We start from the raw sequence: 26,454 nt of genomic DNA, 5'->3' as shown, positions 1-26,454 counted from the left end.
ATTTAAGCTTTTGTGACTATTGAAATTCTTACTGTATTCATTATAAACATGTATGTACCTCAGTGTACTTGGAGTGCACAGCAAAACATTTGTAAAGAGGAAAAGCTTGTGGCCATGAAGATGTGACTCAAACCACAGGCACCTTTTTTGGGGCAGTGGAAAAGTGAACATGCTTTCAGCTGTGTGTGCCAAAGGCGTGACTCCAGTCCTGTTGGCCAACAGTGCATTTTGTGTGGTCAGTCAGACTCTTTCTTATTTTCCTTTCCAGCCTGAAAACATTTTAGTTATTGTTCCTGTAGGTTGTTTGCACAGATCTTTAAGATAATTCTTAAATGTCCTGATCAGAAATACTGGCTCTTGTTCTCTTGAACAAAATGGGGGAGTTAATTAAAACTCTCAGGAGTGGGAATTAACTGCTTTCAACTGAACCTTGGTCTCTGGGCTTAGACAAAGCCATGTAAATGATTTCCATATTGCTCTGAGCATTCAAAGGCTGTTTATAACACTGAGGAGTTATGAAAGCATCCTGCTTTAAAAAACATTCTGTACTTTTATTCTCACACATTCTTTATGTATGTAGACCTAGTTGGCCCTCACTGCTACATTGTGGGCAATCTCTTCCTTCCTTCCTTCCTTCCTTCCTTCCTTCCTTCCTTCCTTCCTTCCTTCCTTCCTTCCTTCCTTCCTTCCTTCCTTCCTTCCTTCCTCCTTCCTTCCCTGGATATCTGAGATGAGATGACCTGCCTGAGATGCCAGCCTGGCTCTTAAAACTTCTGATCTGTTCTCTGAAGGGATGCTGTAGAAACTCTCTCTGTAAAGGAATGTTGAAGCCCCCAGGACATGTTAGGGTTCCACTGACTGAAGGAACAGTTGGATAATGAATGAAGCCCGAGAACCTACATCTTTGAGTCTCCCAGTTCCCAGACCTGTGTACAGCTGTGTAGGACTTATAAACGCTTTCACCATAGCCTCTTAAATAGGTAGGCTTATATTCTTATACATCTCCCATTTCATCTTTATTTTTTGGACTTCAGTTTCTGTTTATTTCTTGCTTTCTTTTATCTTCTTTTTCTTTATCCCACCCCACCCTAGTACATGCCCCTGGGTCAGTTTATTCTTGTATTCATCTCTTGTCTTCACCTTCCTGGTGACAGGTGGTGGATAGAAAGCCATCCATTCCACACACAAAGGAGACTCACTGTCCTTTTAATCCCAGCACATCCCACACAGAGACATGCCCTGAGCCACACATCGTCTTTGAAATGATAATCCTGGTGTCCTGGTTTTAACTACAGTGGGTTTAGAACTGACTGCTTGATTTTTAAAAATTGCCAGCCTAAGCAAATCAAGCAAGGGAAGACAGAATTACTTTGTAACTTAGTACTATATGCAAATTCTAGGAATTCTTTCCTATATATCTATTTCTAGAGAAATAAACTTCAGTGATCACCCTGAGACAGCTGCACTAGCCAAGACTTTTTGGTCAAAAATAACAGAAACTCAAGTTTGATTTAGCCCAAACCCAGAGAGAACTAACAGGAAGGCTCAGTATGTTTCTCTGCTTTTAGACAGCACAGATGCCATCCTGGGTTTTGGATGACATATATTCTCTCTCTCTCTCTCTCTCTCTCTCTCTCTCTCTCTCTCTCTCTCTCTCTCTCTCTCTCTCTGTGTGTCACCCTCCCCCCCCTCCCTCCATTATCTCCTCTTTGTTCCCCCTTTGCTTGATTCCTTCCTTGCCTTTTTTTTTTTTGGTGTATGTTCGTTTTATCATTCATGACTCTTGGCTACAATAGAGGTGATGTTCTTGGCTCACTCTGGACAAGGGCTCATTCTATTAAGATGGAGTTGAGAAGGATTCTCTGCCAAGAGTAATTAATTCAAGCTTTCTTCATTTCTTTTCCTTAGCTAGAGAGGTGACTGCTCTTGCAGATGACCTGGGTTTAGAACATTTGCTCTTGCAGATGACCTGGGTTTGATCTTCAGCACCTGCATGGCAGTTCACAGCTGTCTGTAAGTCCGTTCTAGGGGACCTTGATAACCTCTTCTGACCAGGCACACACTTGATGCATAGACAGACATACAGTCAGAACAATCATAGGTACACACATGATGCATAGACAGACATACAGACAGAACAATCATACATGTACAAAGTAAATAAATAATTTTTAGGGGGGTAAACATCTTGTTAGGTCAGTATTCTTGTATGTACCTAAACTTCATTTTATGCAGATACTACCTACCCCTGCTGGATCTTGATAGCCAGTTACGTCCCTCTTAGACATACTTAGGCTTCTGTCCATCCCTTGAGACTGATTAACTATCAGGATACATCCCCAAATCTCCAACCAAAAAACAACATCCAGTGGCAGTAGATCTTCCATCAAGCCTGTCACACTGGTGTTTTGAGACAGCCCACCTACTCAAGCTATGTGTTAGGCCTGCTCAGACCCAGTGGTGGTAGCCAGTCTTTTAGAAAATGCGCTGACCTTTAAAAGTCAAAGAAATGTGTTGTTCCTGTTCCCGAGGACTTTGGAACATGACTCTCAAGTAATTTCCTCCAAAAGTTTTGAGTTTTTTGTTTTTGAAAAGATTTAAAACTCTTTATTTTATGTTGAGGGTCTTTTCCTAAGCCTTGTGTACCACATGAGTGAAGGTACTGCGGAGGCCAGAAAGGGGCAGCAGATCTGGATCTGCAGTTACAAGTGGTAGTGAACCTCTTGATGTTGGTGCAGAGAGATGAACCTGTGTCCTCTGTGAAATCAGTAAGGAGTCTTAACAACTGAGCCATCTCTTTAGTCCCTGGGACTTGAATTTTAAAGGATGGAGTCTAGCCTTTACCCTGTCTTTGAAGAGTCATGCTTTGAAAGGGACAAATATGACTTGTCTTTGACTAGAGAGTGAAACTTTACAAGTTCTAGATGACCAACATACAAGAAACCTTAGAGAACCTTCACTCCTTGTTCCAATTCAGTCCTGTGATATGAGGAAGGTAGTGTGTTTCACTGTGGCACTCCTTAGTTAAAATGCAAGGGACATAGGAATGTTATTGCACAACCCAAGTTTCACACAGATCACATGCTGCCTCTCCCACCTACATTTTTAGGTAACTACCTCAACTTAGAATGTTAAAACAATTTTTACCATCCATCCATCCATCCATCCACCCATCCATCCATCCATAGTGCATGCACCATGGTGCACATAGAGAGAGCAAAGGAACTTTCAAGATTTAGGGTTCTTGCCTTTCTTTGACCATGTGAATCCACACGGGCTTCACAGCAAGAACTTGTACCCCCTGAGTCAAGAAAAAGTATTTTTAAGACACTCAACTATTATGGCTAAAGTCTCATTGGCCTCTTACCTTCCCTCAGAAGACAATACTGCTAAAAGGCTGTGAAGTAACCTTGTGGAAGCTTCTCTGTTTTCCACACATATGTAAATAGCTGTGGAATTCTGTTGGGTTTCATCATCATTCCACAGCCACTTTTGTATCTTGCTTTGTTCATTACCCATCTTGTATTTCTATGCTAGGCACAAATATGAGCCTCATGTTTTAAATGCTGCAAGTAAGTGGCCCATATTATGGACAAGCCATCTTTTCTTCAACTGTTCCCCTAGAGACACTTTCCAACTGTGAGAATAGTTACACAGCAACTAAATCAATACAAAAACCCAAATTTTATAGTTGAGCTGTTTCTGAATTAATCCCAAACAACAGAAAGCATACTAATTTACTATATAGTTACTTGAGCATATGATCTACTTGCTCCATAGTTCTTTATCTGTAAAACAGGAATAAAAATAACATTCATTTCACGAGTTCATAGGAAGAAATAGATGAATGACTGTGTGCAAAGGTTCTGAGCAGTGTCTGGCTTCTGTTGAATGCTATGCAAATGTTTGCTGTGTGCTGAGGGTGCTGCACTTGGACAATACTGTGTTGATCTCAAAGAACTGCTATGACCTTTGCTGTGTGTATGTATTATCTTTCCATCTATTTTGTAAGCATCTCAGGAAAACAGTGAGTTTTATGAGCTGTATTTACAGTATCATCATAGACGTGGTTTATCCCATTGCATAAAGTCTCTGTGAAAGCAAGAGCAGTTCTTTTCTTTCTTAGGAATAGGTAGATCTCTCCTAGGTAGTCAGTTTGATTTTCTAGAACTGACCTATCTGCCAGTATCTCACTATGCAACCTAACCTAGCCTTATATAACCCTTATTTAGTCTCCTGCGTGTTCAACTTTGAGCACATTGTGTACCCTCTTATACTGGCTGCTAGAAAGGAGCATGCACCATCAGCATTTCTGTTCTGTGCTGTGAGCTCTGTGGCAGGCATTTTCTGTATTAACTGAACTTAGGACTCTAACTTATTTTCTTCCTGTAACTTAGTACAAATGGCTGCTGCAGTGAGTGGCTGTATAGGCCGACCTTGTACTATTAGGGAATGGTTTGAATGAGTTTTGGTACCAACTCAGATGGTAGGTACTGTTCCCAGAAACCTCCAGAGGCCCAGATGGAAGAGTAGCTATGGAAGAACCACCTGTATGAGGACCACCACCTGCATGGGTTTCCTAGGCCTCTCACAGTCAGGGGTCAGAGTTCAGGCATGGCATCAGTGGTGCAAACAAAGTGTGAGAGAGTAAGAGCTTCTGTTGTTTATGGACAGGGGATGTGTGGCACACCTAGGGGAATCACGGGAAGATCCAGGAGCAAACGCGGAGATAATGAGGCAGGATCTGGGCATCATGCAAATTGGTTTCCCATAAGAAGCCTTAATTGGTGGATTTAAAGAGAGCAGATGTTAGAATCCAGCTGAAGAGATATCCGCCACCTTAAGATTGTGGGCAAATGTCTAAATAGTACCTCTGCAGGAAGTGGCAGGAAAAGAGAGGGGCTTCTGAGTTATTGCTATTCACCCAGTTGGAGCCATTCTGGTTTTGTAGAGCATTGCAAACTCTCAGTGGTGACTGAACCTTGCTGCAGCCATTGGAAAGTTAGGCTTGTATTTAAAAATAGATGTTACAGCTGGGCCTGGTGATACATGCCTGTGATCCCAGTACTTGGAGGCTAAGGGACGATTGTTATGAGTTCAAGGCCAGCTTGGGCTACATGGTGAGGTAAAGGCTACACTGAGATAACATGGTGAAACCCTGTCTCACATAAAACAAACATAATGTTGCAAAAGAAACAAATTGCAGCAGTAACTGCAGGGGCAGACTGTAAATAACTGAACAGAGCACAGTGGCCTTGGGGACTTGCTGGGATCTTGTGGCCAGATAGGCCCTTTAGCCCCTGGCCTACTCTTATCCAACTTTCTGTAGGACAAGTTGTGAGTCTACAGCTGGACAGTGTCACTTATAAATAATGGTGGTTTTGACCTTGCAATCAAGCATGCATTGTCATTTGGGAGACTAGCTGCTTTCCTCTCTGTCTTCTGAAAATCCCTGTTCGTTGTGAGTCCTTCAGCAGCAGAATGTGTCCTGATCCTCAGCACTGTCTTCTACCTGGTTCAGAAACACAAATGCTGGTTGTGACCCACCTCAGTATGCCAGGAGCAAGTCTGCCATGTGGGAGTACCTGGATATTAACGACTTTAGCAGCAGTAAACTGCCATCCACAAAGCAGCCATTGGTGATTGTGAAGGCCCTTTGTCTGTCGCATGAAAGAGACTCTATTACAGTGGATGAGATGCTGCAGTCTTGAGCTGGACTGGAGGGAAAGGCAGTGGTGTCGCCATGAGCCACCTCAACTGTGCCTGGCACTGCTGTCTGGGAAGTGCCCCAGGCTCAGCCTACTACCGTCTCTTCAACAGAAACCCAGTGCTCTCTGTAGTGAGGCTCCATTTTATGAAACTCTGAGTCCCCATGCTGTTCTAGGATGGCTCTGTCATTTGTTCATCACCTGGAATGAGGGGCAGAGGCCGTTCTTTTCCTCACACTCAGAGCTTGGAGAACCTATTCTGGTAGTTGAAGTGTGTGGAGATGAGCTTCATGATAAGTTGGATATCTCTGACCTGCCCATTTGCACAGTTGTGCTTTTATCTGGTGATAAACACCTCCCTCAGGAATTGATCATTGACACTGGACCAGTCCAGATTATCAGGATAACAGCTCACTGAGCAGTGAGATCTGCTCTACCAGACAGGCAACCCTCTGTGTGGCTGCTGTGGACCCCTAGTTCCAGCCTTTTATTCAGCATGGAGGAAGTGAGCACTGGTGGGTTGGACAGTTTTGTACCATTAGGAACTCTTAGCCCACTCCCTGCCAAAGCAGGTTAGGCAACCCCTAGAAGGTGACAACTCCTCCCTCCTCTGCCACTGTGCACTGCCTCTCTTCTCTTTCTTTCTAGTTCCTAATTACTCAATATTTATGATTTGCCCTCTGTTTCACTCTTTGAGATCCTCTGGGTGTTATGTAGATTCCTTTCAAAACCGTGCCATTGACGAACACCGCTCTTGGCTTACGCACTGCTGAAACTTGCTGCAAGACAATGCTCTATCATGGCTGGGCTTGGAGTGGACCTTGCAATTGGTTTCTCAGTTCTCTATTTGACTGTTTAGGATGAAGCAAATCTGCAGTACTCAGGGTTGAGGATTCCAAAGCGGTTGCCCCACTTTTTCCCACATATATGCTTGACAAGTGGTGCTGACTCTAATCTCCTTCCAGAGCAGACCCTTCATAGTCTGTGCCTCCAGCTCAACCAGACCTAGCATGCCCCAGCCCATCAGGTCAAAGCCCTGATGGTTGGTTGGAAGCTCTTTTGGGGCCCTTCCAGCCCAGGGTGATGTCATCGGGTGGTTTCACCATCTCCTGGGACACACCTTGTAGTGGCATGTGGTCTGGTCTTTTAGCTGTCTTGAAATCAGGTTTCCTGTGTTAGGATTGATTTTGCACATAGCATCACTGAAACTGTCCTTATAAATGGCACACATTATGTACTGCATTTGGAAGTGGGCAAGTGTTTTCCTAGCCCTTTAAGTGTGTTCTTTTCCCCCCTCTTCAGTCCCAGGTAAATCACCACAGTACTGCTAGTAATGAAACCTACCAGGAACGCTTGGCTCGGCTAGAAGGAGATAAAGAGTCTCTCATACTACAGGTGAGTGCTCTCGCTCCATTGCCTCCCCAGGAAAGGGAGGCACAGGGGGAGTCCTTTGTTGGAAAGTATTGTTAGGCTGTGAATCCTCCATTTATCTTGTGCTGCCAAGCATCTCTCTTTGAATGCCACAAACCCTGTGGGCAGGCTCAGACTGGGTGCTCGCAATGAGCAAACTGGACCCAGTCATCTGGGAGCCTGTAAGTCTGCTAAGTGAGGTGAGTGCATCCTTTGTCACTAATAAAACTGAGCCTTGAGGGACATAGGCTTCAGGGAGCTTGCTAATGGAATCCAGTTCATGAGTCTGAAGCTGGATCCAGACAGATCACTTGGATGCCAGATCCCCTGCTCTGGTAACATGGGGTAGGCTTTTGCTGGCTCTCTTGCCCTATGAGAAGAGTGGTGCTTTGAAACTTCTCAAAGAAAAAGGGCACCAAAGCTGCCTCTCACTTTCAAAAGCCCATGTTCCTTTGTAGGACATCACATTGGGTGTTCTTCCAGAGAGCCTGCACTGTGGCAGGAGGTTTTTTTTGTTGTTTTTTGTTTTTGTTTTTGTTTTTTTTCTGTGTTATCCTTCAAATGCACAAACACACTTAGCAAGCAGGCATTCAGAGTCTGTTCTGCAATACATATGGGCCGACAGTTTGGAGAATGTAGAGATCACTGTCCTAATTTGAGCTTCTTAAGCTTGAAGGATGATGGCGATGGAAACTGGGGATGCAGTTGTTAGAGTGTTTGGCTACGATGCGCGAAGCCCCTGGATTCCATCGCCAGGGCACTGGGATGGCGCACACCTGCAATTCCTGTGTTTGGGAGGTAGAAACAGGAGGTCCAGAAGTTCAAAACTACATAGTTGGCTTAAGGCCAACCACATGAGACACGCCTCTCCATTTTGAACACAAAAATGTCTTGTGTTGAAATGGAGGAAGCGGGGGAGGGATTGGGGTCTGAAGTGTGGTCCTTCGTTTGGAGTGCTAGACATTGTGAATGAGATGGCGGTATGCTTATTTCTTATTTTATTTTATAAACATGAGATTAATCAATTCTTTTAGAAACTAGAAATTCTGAATATTTCAAGAAGCAGATTAGATTAAGATCTGTTCTTTGGTTGTGGTCTCTCACTTCCTTTAAAAGATTGAGCTCATATCAAACATTAATTTTATAGCCTAGTTTTATTCTTTTATTTGCTTCATTGTCTTCTTTTCATTTCTTCTTCCTTCCCTCCCTCTCTTTCTTTCTTCCTTTCTTTTGTGTTTTGCCTGCACAGATGACTGTAAGAGGATGTTAGATTCTCTGGAACTAGAGTTGCAGACAGTTGTGAGCTGCTGTGTAGATGCTGGGAATTGAACCTGGGTCCTCTGGAAAAGCAGCCAATGCTCTTAACCACTGAGACACCTCTCCAGCCCCTTCATTGACTTTTTAAATAATTTAATCATTATAAAGTAATTGAATATCTGATTTATCAGATACTGGTTTATAACTTGTGGGCATATTTGTATCAGTGAATAAAATGGAGGGGGGAGGGAGAGAGAGAGAGAACGAACTGAACCGATACTCAAAATATTTCAGGTAATGAAAAGTACCATGGGGAAAAGTAAATCCAGATAAGCAGTGTGCTGGAAGGAGGGAGCTTCCTGGCTGGAGGAAGCCAGGGAGGGAATCACAGATACCTGGAGGAGTGCATTCCAGGCAGAGGAGCTGGTCAGTCCCACCCATCCACAGAGTGAAGTGTCCTTGGTGTGTGGACAGAACAGCAAGGGGCTGTAATAGCTGGAGTCCCTAGAAAGAAGGGGGTGGAAGCCCCTTTGGAAGGGGTAGCAGGGCCCTGCACAGGTCACTTGAAGAATGTACAAATGTGAAACTTCATCCCCAAGACATGATTCATGAGTTGACAGTCCAGTTTAGGATTGTGTAGCCAGCAGTATGAAATTGAAAGCTTTTGAAGCAGCACCCTCCACAGTTAAAACAACACATAGCTTTTCAGAAGGGAATTACAGTTAATAAAGAAGCTCCATGTATTAATGCTCCCTTCTACAGCCATTTCTGTTCTTACCAGATTCTTGAGTAATCCCTGTTTAAATAATTCAAACACAGTTAGGAAGCCATTGACTAATGAAGGTGAAAGTTGACCCTCATGGTTTCTGTTCTGCCAGGAGCTGTGGTCAGACCATGCAACTTCTTGCTTCTGCCCTGTTTTGTAGTGTCCTGCAGAGCTGGTTCTGTGATTTGCAGCAGGGCACAACTTCTTGCATAATCAGTTGAGTCACACTGAATCAGTTGGAGCCCTGGACCCAGAATAAGTTTTCCTGGGTCTATTTGTAAAAGAATAAGATTAGTTTCTATCCTCTCCCAATACCTAAAATATGTTTAACATAGATCTCAAAAGATAGAATTCTAAAATCTTTAGTGCCAGTTTCCATACCTCCTGAGTCATAGTAGAGTTGACCTGAGGTTCAGAGGATCCCCGTAAGCCTTTGTCTTTGGTCTTCGGTACAGCTGGCCTGTGACCTGTACTACTCCATAAACCCCTATTAGTACATGGTCTCTAAGTACAGAACAGCTTTATAAATTTTAATTCTTGTAGAGGCACCAACATGAAACGCCTTCCCAAAACAGAAGCCTTGAATCCCAGCAAGCACAATCATTTTCTAGAATTCCACTCTTGAAAGTGTAGTTGCTAGTTGAAAAGACCAGTGCTGCTGATAGTATTCAGGAACAAGAATCCAAACCAAATAAAAACATGTGACTAGAGATATGGGTCACAGTGAAGAGCACGGATTGTTTTTCTGGAGGACCTGGCTTTGATTCTCAGCACCACACCCTCTTCTGTCCTCATGGGCATTGTATACACATACTTGCAGGCATACATGCAGACAAAACAACCATACATATAATAATAAGAAATATTAACAGTAACTCACACACACACACACACACACACACACACACACAAGTGTGCTGTTTAAATGGGCCTAGTTGTTGGAAGAAGCCTATGTTTGGAATGTCAGCACACCCTGCAGCAGCTTCAAGAGTGTTTCAATCATTCACTCATTACTAGAAGTAATAGGCTTATTTAAATATGTGCCTCTGAGAACAGGAACTTTCTAATTCCTAAAATTCATTTAAACACTCGTAAATGAACTTAAATTAACTTCTTCATGCTTCATTAATCATTACAAAATGGAAAATTAACTAGAATAACCTATATGTAAAGGACCACAATGTCTTCAACCAAGAAGATCAGGATTTACTATTCATTGATTCCTTCAGTTTTGGATGGTCACCCATTCTCTTTATTCTTCTTGTATGGCACTGTCTCATAATAAATAAAACATAGAAAGGATCCTAGGGGTCAGTTGGCTAATAGAGAAGGCTACCAAAACAGTTATAGTATATATATGGTGCATAGTTAATGATTTTGTGTAAATGTATTTTTCTTAGTATTTCCATAGACAACCTCAGGGTTCCTCAGAAAAAAAAAATGACTGCTTTCTGCCATGTGTGTGCAGTGTGGCTTTGGTGTTTGTATGACTTAGAGTCATGTTTTGGCCTGTGAAGCACAGAAACCTTTCTGGAGCCAAGTTTTGTCAGTGCTAATACATGCCCTTTACGTCCCGCATTCCTTAATTACTTCCAAACACTCACTTGATAGGTGAGTAGTCCCCACACCCCTGTGAGAGAGGTAAGGTCATTGGTTGTTTCCGTAAAGGTTTGGATCGCTTTTCCCCATGAGGTGTCAGAGCCCTGGCAAGAGCTGAGATATGCCTTGAAGTCGGGCTGCCCTGTTAGAGGAATAAGAAGCAGGAGTTCAGCCCAGAGGCAGCTCTCAGGACTCTTGGGTAGGTGCTTTCCTCTCAAGACTGTCAAGAGCAGGAAATGTGACCAAGGCATTTAGGCAGTGCCTAAGATTCCCCGGTAAGGAGAGATTCTAACTGGAGTTGCCTGCCTCTGGGATACTTACTTCTTCAACTCACTCACCTAAAGAGAGGCCTTCATCACAGCTCACCCACCCACAGTGGGGACTTCCTTGCCTGGTACACAGTCCAGATCCTCCACTATTGTTTATGTTCTATAACAGGTGAGTGTCCTCACAGACCAAGTGGAAGCCCAAGGAGAGAAGATTCGGGACCTTGAAGTGTGTCTGGAAGGACACCAGGTGAAACTCAATGCTGCCGAAGAGATGCTTCAGCAGGTACGGGCAGGTGGAGTGGAGGGCTTTGGGCTTGAAGCAGCTCTGGTGTTAAATGCCCCTTTATGGGCTCCTGCTTACTCTCCCATGAGGCCTGGAGGTGGAGTTGGTTGTGCACTGTGCAGTGTTTAGACAGCAGGTGAAACCAACCTGAACGTTGAGGGCGAGGTGGGGCGGGGCTGGCGGGTGGGAAATAACTTGTTGAGCTGGTTAGACAGAGCTCACAGTACTTTCTTTCTGCTGGCCATGTCACCTCATCTTATCATAGAAGCTGTCATCTGCCCATGAGTGGCATCTGGGGCTGTAGAAAATCAACGTGTCAGCTTATTTTCCGCCTCTTCCCCCACCCTCACTCTAGTCCCTCCGTCTGTTTTCTTTTGATTTAAAACTATCGCATAAGTGCCATCCGACTGTACTTCAGTAGACATCAAAAAGGAAAGCAGCAGTTAACTGCTTTCTTACTTTGTAAATAGAGTCCTTTTGTGGTACATGATTGGCAAAACTGTGGTCCCACAAAGGGACAGTCTAGTCCTTAGGGTTTGTATGCTTAAATATGATGTGGTGGATCTTTTTGATTTGTAAATGTAGCAGTGTAGCCATTTCCACTGTCACTTAAAATTATTTTAAGTCGAAATATCAGAATTGACCTAATGATCCTTTATCCTTCAAATGATTGTATTATATGGCAAAAAGTGAGTTGTGGGTACTGAATTGTCGTGAAAAGTCTTAAGGTCTTCTGGGCATGCCATTAGACTTTTGATCCAATCGAGTCAGAGATTTCCTTTGCTTAAATTATCCTTGAACTTTTGGCTACTGTGAAAATTAAAGCATGCTGGATGCTTATGTGTGTGTGTGCTTTGTAGCTGCTGATGCAATACCTGACACAGGGGAGAGTCTCACCCTCTCTCCCTTAAAATGAGTGGACTTACTTAGTTGACTGATTATAATCCTTTTCTCAGAGCTCTACTTTCTTTTTTTTTTTTTTTAACTCTCAAGATCAGCCTGTGAACACAGTCTTTGCATTCTATTGTTGGTCTTAGCATCAATGTCATAGTTTCAGGGTGTGTTAGTTTTGTTTGGGTGCGTTTGAAGAATCTAAGGGAAGAAAAGGTAAATCAGTATCCTGATGGATGTGTCTATAGAAACTAGGTGGTTATGGCACATGCCTTTAATCCCAGCACTCTGGTGGCAAAGGCAGGTGAATTTCTGAGTCCAAGGGCAGCCTGGTCTACAGAGGGAGTTCCAGGACAATCAGGGCTACACAGAGCCCTGCCTGTCTCAAAAAACAAAACAACAACAACCAGAAACACTAGTTGCATCAGTGTGGAGGTTATAATTAATTTGCTATCCTCTCACTCCTGATTAGTAGATTATACTGTTCTTGGCTCAATTTGATCTTGTTTAGATTATATACCATTTTTCTTATAATTTCTCCTAAGAAATTATAATTAGCAATAGTTCTTTTTGAGAAGAAAAAATGAATCAAGCTTTTGAATGCCTGGATAAAAAAATAAACTGATGGGGAAGAAAGTTTTGCATGAAACACATGTGGATCCAGTTTTTGGGTCTTCACGAGGTGTGGTTTTGATGGGGAGGGTAAGGAAGAAAGATGATTGACAGTTGTAAACAGTTGAAAAAGAGAACATGAAAAACTGATTGTAAAAGTTAATACATGAGAAAAATGTCTGAGGGCTGACATTTCGGGAAGGTGGTACCTGGCTAGAAGCCACATTTTCCGAGGTTAGAGAATGGCCACATTATAGTACTGGGACTGTGTGCCTGCCTGTGATGTCTTCTGTACTGTTCTGCTTTAGGCAGGGTTCCTATCTGTCCAGGAGTCTGATCCAGGAGGCCAGAACTGCCAAGGCAGGGGTTGGCTTTTCTGTCTGTCAGCATTATCACAGAGAAGGCCTTTTGTACTTTTTTTAAAGTCTTAGTGTGATTATCTTTTGTATCCTATTTATTATAATTCTTTGCCATGTGCTGGGAGTGAGGTATCAGGTGCTGGTTTGCCTCACAGTAGATGTGATGTCATCCATCACCTGCTACAATTTGGAATGAAGGCGACTCAACATTAGTTGCGTCTAGAATTTGACCAAGTTCTTTGTCTATAACTATCAGTATGGCCTCCCAATCTCTTCAGGGTAGAATTTCATAAAAATCACATGTTCAAATTGTGGGACACATTTGAGCCTCCTCTCCCATTAGGTGTCTATTGGACTAGTTCTAGATCGTAAGCTCAGTGCTACTGCTGTCATGGAATCTACTTGATGCTGTTTGTGAAGACCCTTGGTTCTTACACCACAGTGCTGATGCAGTGCTGCTTACAGCATGGAGTCTGTATATGTCCTATGAGCTGGGACCAGGTAGAGACTTGCCCAGTTTGGCTGAAATATCCTCGGCTGCAGGGCTCTTGGCTTCTGGTGGTTGGAACAAGAATGACTCATGGCCTAGAGGCAGAGAATGGACACAATTGCTTCTTTCTGCCAGCCAGGGAGAGCATTCCTATCCTGCCAGACCTAGCCCATTGCTATGGATGAGATCTTTCCCTGTCTCCAGGAAGGCTTCTGTTTGCCTGGAACCCATTACTTCCCCTGGAAGCACTGGTCCAGACAACACTGCACACTGATGCATCCTGTCTAAAGATAACAACTGTTAATTACTGCTAGTTTACTGCCTTTGTAGACCCAGTAATGCAAGACGATCTAGTTTGTTGCTGATATTGTTTGTTTTGCACAGAGGTAAAAATTAAAGATTTAAAGATATCTTAAAAATTTGACAAATCATTTCAACTTTGAAATGTCTGTATGAACTACAGAGTAAGTTACTATAGGTCATGCCTGGTCTGGAGATCTAGCCTACAATGTATGCTGTAGACCACCTCCCATCCATGGGCTGGAATAGCATTGGGAGACTGTCCCAGTTACTTAATCACTTAGTTAAGACACCATGACCAATGCAGTTTATAAAAGAAAGCATTTATTGAGGTTCATATTTCCAGAGGGTTAGCGTCTATGGCCATCATGGCTGGGAACATGGCAACATGCTGGCATAGGGCTGGAGCAATACCTTACATCCTGATCCACAGACTCAGAGAGCTAACTTGGTATGCACTTTTGAAACTTCAATCCCCATCCCCAGTGGCAAACATTCAAATGTATGTGCCTATGGGGGCCATTCTTTTAAATCACCACATGGACTTAAGAAAACCCAGATGCAATATGCGGAACCCAAAGCCAGTGCTTTGTTAAGTTCCAGAATTGCTGACTGTCTTTTCCCACAGATGGTATACCAGTGCCATACTCATTCTAGGAGCACAAGAGGAAGAGGTACCCAACTCATGAGGCAGGCCTCCTCTGACTTCCCCACACTGTCTCAATCCAGCCTCTGCTTACCACTGATCTACCGACCAGCTAGTGCAACTGAGCATGAACTCATCCAGTCTCCAGGAAAGAACACATAGGCCTCTCTTGGTAGTAGATAAACCAGAAGTATATAAAACCAACACAGGGTCTGGTCCACCAAGACTGCAATATTCTTAAAGATACCTTGGGAAGGAAGGAAGGATGCGAATTGTCCTGACATTGTGCAGGCACCACCCTGCTCGGAGAAATAGGGAACATCAGTGTATTTCAAGCCTCCAACCTAAACTATAGAACGCTAGGGTTGATGTGAAGCCAGCTGAGGTGTGGAGTGACTGGGAGTCAGTGAGCGTAGATGTTGGTCTGGGAAGGTCAGTAAATCTGTTCATTTATTTTTGTTGTTAATATTTGTGATGCTGGGCCTCATGCATACTGGACAAACACTACCGGCCACTGAGCTCTGGCTCTCTGGTTTTCAGTACGCATGGTTGCTGGCCCTACTATCATTGTGCACAGAGCTTGGTGGAAACTTCTTCCGAGGCAGCATAGAAGGGAAGGAGAGGGCTGTGTTAGTGAAGGAAATCCTATTGACTTAGAAAAAACTCCAGGGTGAAACGCGACCCAGACCTCATGATAAAGTCAAAGGCTACCCATGGAGGTGCCTTAACAGTCATGAAGTTGTATATGATTAGTACAGTTCTGTTAAAAACAGATTTTCATACAAATGGTCAGTGCACTTGAAGACACCATGCAAGGGTTGTGAGGCCTAGACACAGGACCATAACACATGAAGAAATGAAGATTTGTTTTTAAACCAAAGAGAATGTTAAACATAACCACACACATGATCTGGCAGGCACATAGACTTGTTTGAGGAGGTGAGACAAGGCAGCAAGTCGTGAGTGAAGAAAATGGGCATTTAAATATTCCCTAAAACCCCGCAGAGATTTTAAGGCACAGATGCCTAGTTTCTTCAGATTCATCTTATTTGATGTTGAATGTGTAGACATCAATGAAGAGTAGTGTACGTTAACCGATGTTGCAGGTGAGGCTGAGAGTTCAAAGAGACTAAGTTAGTGGGAAATGAGGCTTAAATAGAACCGGAGTTGGTTCGGAGACCCCTTTTCTGCAGTGTTCCTCGTGATACTAGCTTCGTGGCAGGGCCAGAGCCTTTGGCTTCAAAGGGCAAGGGGACAGGGTTTTGCTTTCTTGCCTTTCATTCTGGTTTCAGATTGCCAGACTGGCTGCAGTCCCCTGTCAGTAATTCCCTGGGTCATGTTCCACTCTTAAAGATGGAGGTAATTGCTTCAAGATGTTGCCCTTTCAGGAGAGAATGAGTTGAAAGGCAGGTTTCTTTTTATCAGCTCCACTCAGGACCTGAGCCTTGAGAAGAAGGAAATGGCCGGTTGCTCTGAGATGGAAACTTTCTTTCAACTGAGAAAGGAGATGTCCCTGTGCTTCTGGAAGAAGTTAGTGGTGATGGGAAGAGAGAGGGGCCAGTGATAATTTTGTTCATTCCATTTTGTAAAGTGTCCTTGCCCAGTTTCACAGTCCTTCACTCTAAGTGAAATAAGCCCTTCATGCCCCTCCTCCTCCTCCGTGCCCTCTTTCCTTTAAATTTCAGGCAACCTTGAGGAAGGGCAGTGCTGCTTGGGAGGTTTTCTTCCCTCATCCCCAGCCTACTCTCTGCCCGCCTGCTGCTGCTGCCTCCCCAAACCCAGCAAGGTAGCTGCAGGACTCTAAGCGGTGCCCAGTGGGTCCTCCCCTGTAGGTCAGGAAGCCTGGGAAGGTTTGTTGTATCTCCAGACAGGCAGGTTGCATCCAGAGCTGACTCCAGTGCTGGGAGTGATGGCTACAATGACACATGGACATTTTCCTTAGAGAAGACAGAATAAAGGCAGCCAGCAAAGGAGATGGGAGAGCAAAATGGTCAGGCATCCGGTGCCGGGAAGATGAGGTGGCCGACAGGAGCTTACGCTGAATCTGTGCTATGGAGTTTGTAAAAGCCTAGAAGTGTATTATGGCTAAAGTTTAGGCACAGGATCCTAGAAGTAAAACTGTTTGTTCCCCTACTTAGGTGAAGGCAGCAGGCAGGCAGGCAGGCAGACAGACGTCTTATTGAGGAGTGAAAGGAAGAGGAAGTATGGGGGAAGGGGTAGGAAAGAGGATTCTCTCTCTCCTGCCCCTCCCCCTCATGTATATGTGTATGTATTTGTATTTGTATATGTATATGACACACACAGCACACATTTACTTATGCAGAGACAGGACCAATATGTTGCTGGTGACTTTAAAGGCAAGGGAGTTCAGAAGGGAGGCTTCTTTAGAATGTCAGAAATTTGATCATGTTTATAGCTCAAGGAATGAGAGCTGATGGTGAGGACGAGATTAAATGCCGGTCAGAGTGCATGATTGATGGTCCTATCCCAGACTAGTGCAGAGCTTGGTGGGAACTCCTTCCAAGGCAGCACAAAGGTGAGGGAGTGGCTAGGTCCCAGTGAATGGGAGTCTATCTGAGTTACTAGCTAGAGGAAGACAGGGGACACCACCAAAGACTACGGGGTAGCTGCCAAGGTAAATGTGACGTTCACCAAGTTGTGTGAGGATGCTTTGAAGGGCAGAAGTGGGAAGGTCAGTCAAAATGGTGCAATTGAGAAACAAAACTCTAGAAGCATTGTGCTTCCTCTCTCTCTCTCTCTCTCTCTCTCTCTCTCTCTCTCTCTCTCTCTCTCTCTCTCTCTCTCTCTCTCTCTCTCTCTCTCTCTCTCTCCTTTTCTCTCTGTCTCTCTCTCCTCTCTCTCTCCCCCCCTCTCTCTCCCTCTCCCTCTCTCTCTGTTCTCATCTCTGTCTCGCTCTAGCTCTGTGGGGGGGGGCACATGTGTGCATGCATCTGTCTCTATTTCTGTCTCTTTAACCTGGAGAGAGTTTGTGTGTATGCACATGAGCATGTTTGCTCCCACTAAGATAGGGCTTTAAGAGAGATGAATGAGTTGATAGTGGGAAACTGAAATAAAAAGAATGTAAGTTCAGTGAACGATGGTCGATTTTTATTGTGTTGGCAGATAGAAGAGATTATTTGACAAGGACATTGCGGGGTCTAAGGCTTGGAGGGATAGGAAGGATTTGGAACGAGCCAAGGATGTGTAAAGTTTTACCAGACAGTTTTGGCAGATAAGCTGTAATCAGATAAGTTCATATTGAGACTGATGGGCACAATTAAATGACTTTCAGTAGCAACGATCAAGTCATTAGGAGTGGAAACAAATGCAGACAGATTTGGCTCCACCTGGGCCCTGGTAAACAAAAGCCATCAGGTCTAGGGTAGAGGTCATGGGGGAAGGATTTTTCTAGTGTGGGTATGAATACAAATGACACGACAAACCTCAAAGTACAGAGTGGCCAGGGAGACAAATATTGCTAAAGAAAGTTGATAGACCAGGAAAAGGGAGTTACTAAGTAACCAGTGGACACAGAAGAAGAAATTCTAGGTTGAGGGAGCAAGAGGGATAGTTGAAAAAGGTCAGTCACGAGAACTTAAGAGTTGAAGACTCTGGAGACAAAGCAAACACATTCTGGGTGCAGATGAGGACCTAGTTGTAACCCTGCCGTTGAGAAGCAAAGCCCTGAGGTGTTGAGGTCGGTGTAAAGCTGCACAGAAGGCTGCAAGTGAACTCGGGACACAACGGTCATCTACAAGGATTCACGACAGAACGGCAATTCACAAGATGCTGAAGTTCCTGAGGGGTCGTGGATCGTCTAATGTACGTAGAAAAGCCACTGATCAAAAGACTAATGCCTGGGGGTGGGGATGCAGACTGCCTTGCTTCTGTATTTGGGAGAATGTGCTGTACCTGAACAGTGCTGCCTTGGGATAAATGTGGACAATTGGTGGGAACAGATAGTGGTCTGGAGGCCGGCCTGAGATGGGACGTTGATGTTCCGTAAGCTGGGTGGGTGGGGTCAGAGTGTTCTTCCTCTGGGATGACTGGGGAGAGGGAAACATACTGTGTCAGATACAGCTGCTGTCCATGTAGAAGGCAGCATTGCGGCTGCAGGATAGTTAATGCCTGTTGAGTTGTACACTTTAGAGAATCTGGATCCTAATAGTGGCCAGGGACCTGACTGAGCTTGTGATAGGGAAACTGAGCTGGGTTGACTTAAGCTTATTGAAGACTGGCTGACTTTTTTTCCCCAACAATAGTCAGCATTAAAATTCTGTTTTCTGGGTTTTGGTCTTTTTTATTAGTCTATGTTAATGGTATGTAATTAGTCTCATTATGACATCTTCACACCAACTTGCACTTTCATGTCTTTCTTTTTATGGTCTAATGTGATTTTCAAAAACTTTTTATACAAGTATATGCTGCAGTCCAGTGGATCTCCCCCATACCCGGTGCCTCCCTTTCCCTATCTCTGCCGCTCCTGTAAATTCCCTTGTAGTTTACATAAGACTTTATATAGCTATGTACAATTGAGGTCCCAAACTGAGAGACAAAATGTAAATATCTGTGATTGACTTAATTGTTTAATATGATTATTTCCAGTTATTACAAGTGATGTAACTTTGTTCTTAATGGCTGAAAAAAATTTTCCATTCTGTATATGTACACATTTTCTTTATTACATTCATCAGTCAGTGGACACTATGTTGGTTCTGTGACATAGCTATTGTGAACAATGCTGCAGCGAGGGCAGATGTGCAAGGATCTCTGTGATGTGTTGACTTGAAGGCTTGCTTTTTTGAGTTCATGGGCTAGAATACTAATTTTCTTAACAAGGATAAGGCAGGAATATCAACAAAAGGCTTCAAAGAGGTGGAAGCGCTAGGGAGCCAGTAAAAACTTTATTATCATCAAAATGTAATCAATTAAACAACCTCAGGTTTCCAGTTAAAACTTGAGCATGTCCAACCCTAATGTCCACTAGTAATGTTAGCATAACCGCCTCAAACACTGGCGTAACTAATTAGGATGGCTATTGTAACTAATTACAGCACTGTCCTCATCAGCTCCAACATTGGTGTGACTAATTACAACCTGGGAGTTTAAACGACTAGAGGGACTTTGACAGTGGCGAGAGCAGAGAAGACTTAGATACACTGTAAGGCTTTTTAAAACTTCAACAAAGCAATGTCTGGAATGCTGATCCCTGTACAAAAGTGGATGGTTATCATCTTATGATCATCAAGCAGCCCACAGGGATTGTGCTTTCAGCTGTCATGTTTGTAAATGTTGGCGTCTGGTACGTGTTTAAAAGCAGATGAAGTCTTACGGAAGACTCTTCTTTTCCTTAGATCTCAGCACTTCAGAGTAATTGTCCTTGATTGTACTTTGTGGAGTTGTCCTTTGTCCTTTTGAATAGGTAGCTTGGAGGCTTGCGTATCTACGTATTGTGGTTCATCCCCAGTTGTTTGCAGTAACTTACCAGTTTTCTACTAACTATAAGTGTGCCTTCAATGTCTCCTCTTACCTGTTTTTAACTTTTATGTTTTTTTGTGTGTGTATATACAGTGTGTGTGTGTACAAGTGGTATACACATTATGACATATATGTAGAGGTCATAGGAAAACCTCAGGTGTCATTTCTGGCCTTCCATCTTCTCTGAGACAGGTATCATGCCTTGTATATATCAGACTAGGTTGTGTGCAAGCATTCGTGAACCCTCCTGTGTCTGCATCCCATTTTGCCATAGTAGCATTGGGATTATAGACGTTGCTACCATGCCCAGTTATCTTCTACATAGGTTCTAGGGATCTGAACTCAGGTCCCCACTTGAATGGCAAGTCCTTTATCCACTGAGCCATTTCACTAGCCTTGATGTATTTTTAACTGGAAATATATATTTTTCAGACTGCCTAAAATTAGTTTTAAAACAAGGCATGTAGATGCAAGGATGGAGACATTAACAGAATGAAGTATAAAAAAGATGGAGATGGGAAGAGGTGTAGAAGAGAATAAATGATAAGCAGGGAGGATTACAAACATCTTACAAGCTTCATATACTCAAGGCCAAGAGAACTCATCATTTTGGTGTGTCCTCCCATCCAGGGAAGACCTACTTATGATCCTTTGCAGATTATTCAGCCTCAACAACAGAGTTCTGTGTTGTATGTGTTCAGTGAAACCCTGTCAGTTTAAGTGGACATCTTCTGGGCTCAGTGAATATTTGCTAATTGCCTTTTTCAACATTTTGTTACTTCTCTTTATAAATTCTTTGATTCACAGCACACACCTTCCACCCCAGCTTGGAAAAGAGGATGATACATACAACAGAAATGAATTCTGAAGTCAAATAGGTGATAGTTTGCAAACTAACACTGCTTATAATTGGCATTATCCTTGGCTAGCAGATTTGCTTTCTCTCCCTGGACCTGTTCTCTCATCTGTAGAATTCAAATACCAGTATTTGCTGCCAAATCCCTGGAGAGGAGTGTTGAGAAGATGTGTATAAAAGCAACCAGCAGTCTTCGCTGTAAAGGAGGCTCTCAACAAACCTGAATGTCACATTTTATCTTGGACATCTCATCTCACTCATTCCCATGGTTCTAATGCTGTAGTTCTGCCCTATCATCCAGACTCAAGTCTGGCTGACCACGAGGAGCCTGTTGCCTTGGTCCAGGGCTCAGGAGGGCTCCTAGATACCCAGTTAGTTTGTAGTCCAGATTTATCAGGGACTGGTGGCCTTTCGGGTGAGGTTAGGGATAAAGTGTCTGTTCCTAGTCAAACTCTTCTATGGTTTGATTCATGATGGCAGGACAGTTTGAGACCTGTGGAATGAGAGACCATCATTCGATGTGCCAAGGTTGTTTTGCCTGAGATGATACACAATATTCAGACCCTGCAGGAGGTTGTTTCTTTTCCAGGTTCTCTTCTGATTCTCCTGTTAACTCCTCAGTGCTAGGACCTATGTGGACAAGGGTCTACCATGAGCCTGGATTGTGGCCATCAGGACATCACCATTTGCTGATGTGGAAGACATACTGCTTTGTACAGATGGAAGAATTTCTGGTCCTTAATAATGCTTCAGCAGCTGTCTTGCCTACATCCTCTGTTGTCTCCTTTTTTATGTTTAATAAGCGTGTGTGTTTATGGCAGGCTTGGTGTTCAGGAGCTGGGGTATTTGGTTGTCAGCCACTATTCTAGTGATAGCAGAACTAGAAATAATGTACGTGGTCTTTTCATAATCAGTAGAGAATAAATTTATCTACATCCCACAGTAGCCAGTTGTAATTTTGGTATAATTCAGGGAAGAGCCATCTCACAGGAATCCACTTTATACTCTGACTTCTCTCTGGATTTATTGTAATGATGTCTTATGTTGAGATTTGTAAAAGACTAGTTAGACTGATCTTTGACTTTACCCAGCAGCTAGTCTAGAAATTTCTGTTTTCAAAAACTGTGTCATCAACATGAAGTCATATTCATTTGTTCTGATTTAGAGGGCTTGCTGCTTCGCCTTGAAAACAGAGATGGGAAATGTTCATCCTTTGAAAGTGCCCATTCATTTTCTCTGGAAATAATTAATAATGGTTACTATGGAGAAATAGGTTTTTTTTTTTTTTTTGGGAAATGTCTTTCAAAGCATGCTGGATGATGTCAGGGGTTGTGTTGTCCCCAAGTGACCTGGGGTCAGCTAAACCTCTCCTAACAGACTCATGGCTGCTGTGCAGTAGTCCCCACCCTAGGCTGTGTAAGACACAGTGTAGATGTTGCCTTGTGCTGGCCTTGTGGCCTCGGTGGCTTATGATGCTGAGATCCATTTTTGCTTACAGGAGCTGCTAAGTCGCACATCTCTGGAGACTCAGAAGCTGGATCTGATGACTGAGGTGTCTGAGCTGAAGCTCAAACTGGTCAGTATGGAGAAAGAGCAGAGAGAACAAGAGGAAAAGCAGAGAAAAGCAGAGGTGAGTGAGGGCGGGGCCTGTATTGTACTAGGCTCCTAGGCCATCTGGCCAACTCCAGTCCCAACAGCTGCTGGGTACCAGGAATATTCATGTACTGTAGACACAATGATCTGTTTAATACCAAGTTATCAGGTTTTGCTGTCGCTGCACATTTCAGCAATGCCCAAACCACTCACTTTTGGCTTTAGGGCTCTATCCTCAAACTGCTGACAGGGATGGAAAGGGAAGCAGTCAAAGGGGAGGATTAGACACATGTGGAGGGACACAAGATGTCTTTTGTGAAAACTAAGGTAATGATAACAACAGGAAAGAAGCCATCCCCCCAGCAGGCCTGGGACAGTTCCAGACACATTTCATTGCCCACACTCCCCAAATTTGTGTGCTTTTTTTTTTTTTCTTTCCTCTTGATGGGTCGTGTGGGCGAGCCCACACTCAAGCCATCTCTGGAAGAATGTTTGCTTGTTTTGTTTTTCAGGCTCCATATATCATTGGTTAGAATGTGTCAGAGTCTATTTTGGAAAGAGTTTGGAGAATTTTAGGCCCAGAACACCTTCTTTATAAGGAACAGCATGTTTTAACTTTAGACAATGTATCCACACCTAGCATTGTGACACATGGAAAAAGGTAGTTTGAAGTTTAGGGAAACCTTGGCTTGTTTATTGACTGATCTATTCAGTAGCTCTTTGGACTTCAACAAATTAGTTATATAATTTATCTATAAAAGTATAATGTGTTCAAGACTAAATAAATTATCAATAATGACTTTGTTAAAGACCAAGTATATCATAGATGTTGAGTACTATCATGGTATTTGGCATTTTGTAAACACTTGGTTTCTCTTCATTTCCCTCTACTTAGCTCTCTCAAAAGGCAAAAGATGGAAATTGGTCCTTTCTCATAAGTGCCAGCACTATGTGCACTGACATCTGCTGTGTTTTTCTAGGTTGATGACAGAGCTCGGCCCGCTTCTAATATGCTCGTGGATGTTCTTCGAATTGTTTTTGTGTACATGTTTCTCAGTAAGACATGTAGTGCTCAAGGGAAGAGATCTGTAGTGAGCAGTGGACAAGGGCTCCTATTAAGAGTGTCAGCTGTTGGATCTCATCGCTGTCTCTGAATCACACTTAGATAGTCCCTAGCTTTGAGATCCTGACAGTTGATTTAAGTCCCAAATCTCTAGTTATTCTTTTTTGCTTATTTATTTCTATAAGGTAGTAGTAATGCTTACTATTTCCTTAGTCATTCTTAGGCCCGAAGGAGAACTTGTGTGTGTATCCTTTAGCCCTTAGCTAGTGAGGGCCATGTAGTAGTAGCTAGCTTTTATGATTCCTTACTGACAGTGTTAGTCACACTGACAACGGAAAGGTAGAGTGTGACACATCATTCACATGCTGCAAAGTCCACCTAGATTGAGAACTGATCTATGTGGATAGTTTCTTCATTGTTGTAGGGAAACAGTCAAATCTCTGGGGTTAGTCATTTTATCAGTGCTCTAGGGTGTGTGACGTGTGAGCATACATCAGGGCTCAGGTGGAATTCAGTGAGCTCTGTGAAGGCTGTACAATTATCAGAGACACAATTTAAAGTCATTTAGTGCAAAAAAATAGGGGAGGAGAAAAAGAAGTTGTTAGAAGACACAACTTGAGAAATCTAGGGTTAGAGAACAGCATGATTAGCGCCAGGCAATCTTGCCATGCCTCTGAAAGCCCTTTGTAAGGCAATCCTTGGCTCTGCCTTATTCTCAGCGAGGCTGACCCTTCATGACAAAGGTGGTCACCCATAGCTCTAGATCGACATCTACAGATACTCTTTCTTAATGATTCCAGCAGAAGCTGTAGTAGGGTCATTGTGGGTCTTATGCCTTCCTGGGCTTGACGCTCAGGTGTGTGAATGTGGGAGTCAGTTCATCTATGAAGAAAATACAGAATTAATGTGGTGTGGAGGCAGGTAACTCAGTTCCTTCTTGGGAGGAAGGAGGTGAATTTGTCTTTCTGTGATACGTGCACTAAAGCAGTCACTTCCCTGTTTGCTTGCTTTCTTCTCTGTAAGATTGTTTTTAAATCTGATTTTGAGGTTGTTTTCCAGCAGGCTGTTCATGCATGAGGCAACAAGCTCCTGGCCTCCATCCTACCAGATCACTGCCCTTCCTAGTTGCCAGTACAAATATTAGGTTTCCATGTGGAGGAATTTTGTAGGTTGTTCAAACCTGGGAGAGGCAGTGAGCAGCCTCATGACCTGAATTGCGTTCCTCTCTGCTTATAATTGAGCATACTCTGCTGGTCTGCCCAGGACCTCAGCCTCTGTTGAAAGCTGTGTGGAGCACCATTGGCTAAATACCATGAATGCTGCTGAAGCCTTACTGTTGTCATGTGATGGAAATGTTTGAGTGAGACGTTTTGCTAGCTCAGGTCACTCGTGGTTAGAATTGCATAAATAAAGGGAATGCCTCTTCCATTCGTATCCTGCATGGTTTTTACCAGTGAACGCGTATGCTCAAGGCTGAGTGTGGTTTAGAAAAGGCAACATTTGGTTTTTCGAGATAGCCAGATAGCGATTGTCACTATGTTAGATATTTTTCTTGTTGCTGTGACAAAATCCTTGATGGAAGCAGAAGTGAAGAACAGTTGTTTATCATCATCATTTTATTATTTGGTTTTTGAGTCAGGGTTTCTCTGTGTTGCCCTGGCTGTCCTAGAACTCACTCTGTGGACCAGACTAGCATAGAACTCAGAAATCTGCCTGCTTCTTCCTCGTGAGTGCTAGGATTAAAGGTGTGCATCCCTGCATCTGGCTTATTATTTATCTTTGATTCACAGTTTATGAACTGCTGTGTGCCTTGGTAAGAAAAGCATAGTGAATGGAACTCCATCCATAGTAGTAGGAGCTTGAAGTATGGCTTGTTACTTATCATTAGATCAGCAAACAGAACTCTGATTAGAACCAGGGCTTGGTTCAGTCCTAAGCAACCCTGCAGCTAAACTCCACCTCCCAAGTATTGCAGAGCCCCCTAAGGTGGTGCCACCATATAGACACTTGGTATTTAACTACATGAGTCTATGGGGGGGGGGTGTGGACTTTCATATGTAAACTCTAGCATTGCTGTGTAAAATAAAGTGAAAATAAACTTGAAGAAGACAGAATTATTTACTCGGTGTTTAAGGAGTTCCAGGCTGGCTTCACTGCAGTGAGGCAGAAGACGGCTCTAGGGACATGTGGCAGAGAAGGTTGCTCAAGCCATGACAGCTAAGAAGTAGAGCGAAATGGGAAGGGGTTGGAGCAAGATGCATGTCTCTAAGCTGGCCCTATCTATCTCCTATGACTTCCCAGTCTTACCTTGAAATTATGAAATCATCCATTGATGAAGTCATAGCCACCAAGATCCAGTCAATTCCCCCAAAATCACGTCAACAAAGCCTTTAACACATGAGCCTTCCTGAGGCATTTCAAATTCAAGCCATAACACTATCTTCATGTAACTGGGCCATTATCCTCAGACTCAGTGTTTCCATGAAAATAGGGTCAGTTCTTAGCAGAACAGAACACGCATGGTTCTGATCATACCATAAGTCATGTGGCTTCACTCAGCACCCTGCCTCTTGTCTTTGAATATCATAGATGGTTACTGGTGGCCTGTCTGTGAGGTTCTGGCTTTCCAAGGCCTAGGTCCCTAGTGGCCCATCTGAGATGTGGGTGAATACAGATGTTTGCTTTAGTTTTCATCATTAGCCTTTTACAGTATTCCCGGGTCATTTCAAGCTACTAAGATTGCCTTTTTAGATTTACTTCTGAAAGGCGGCATCACAGTAGACTGACAAGAGAAGGAAGTACCAGAATTGAGATGATGGAACACAAAGTTTCGGAGATAGAAGAAAACCTCTTTGTGGGACCCCAGAGCAGAAG

The 26,454-nt window shown here is 43.4% G+C and overlaps 1 protein-coding gene across 9 annotated transcripts in view; it reads left to right on the top strand.

Annotated features, from left to right (window-relative positions):
* The window catches only part of Ppfibp2 (PPFIA binding protein 2), a 139,705-nt gene that overhangs the window by 75,640 nt on the left and 37,611 nt on the right, over positions 1-26,454 (top strand). For 7 of the 9 annotated variants that reach the window (XM_040756744.1, XM_040756740.1, XM_040756749.1 and 4 more), the window contains 3 exons: positions 7,011-7,103; positions 11,179-11,292; positions 22,423-22,554. In XM_040756744.1, the coding sequence (XP_040612678.1) occupies positions 7,011-7,103; positions 11,179-11,292; positions 22,423-22,554 (339 nt within the window). Of the gene's footprint in view, positions 1-7,010; positions 7,104-10,833; positions 10,940-11,178; positions 11,293-18,089; positions 18,413-22,422; positions 22,555-26,454 lie in introns of those variants that run through there. The other 2 variants (XM_040756787.1, XM_040756774.1) reach the window with 2 other exon arrangements.

The sequence above is a fragment of the Mesocricetus auratus genome, unplaced genomic scaffold, assembly GCF_017639785.1.
Source record: "Mesocricetus auratus isolate SY011 unplaced genomic scaffold, BCM_Maur_2.0 Super-Scaffold_4256, whole genome shotgun sequence".
Lineage (NCBI taxonomy): Eukaryota > Metazoa > Chordata > Mammalia > Rodentia > Cricetidae > Mesocricetus > Mesocricetus auratus.
The sequence above is the reverse complement of the archived record's forward strand: the minus strand, read 5'-3'. Positions and strand labels throughout refer to the sequence as shown.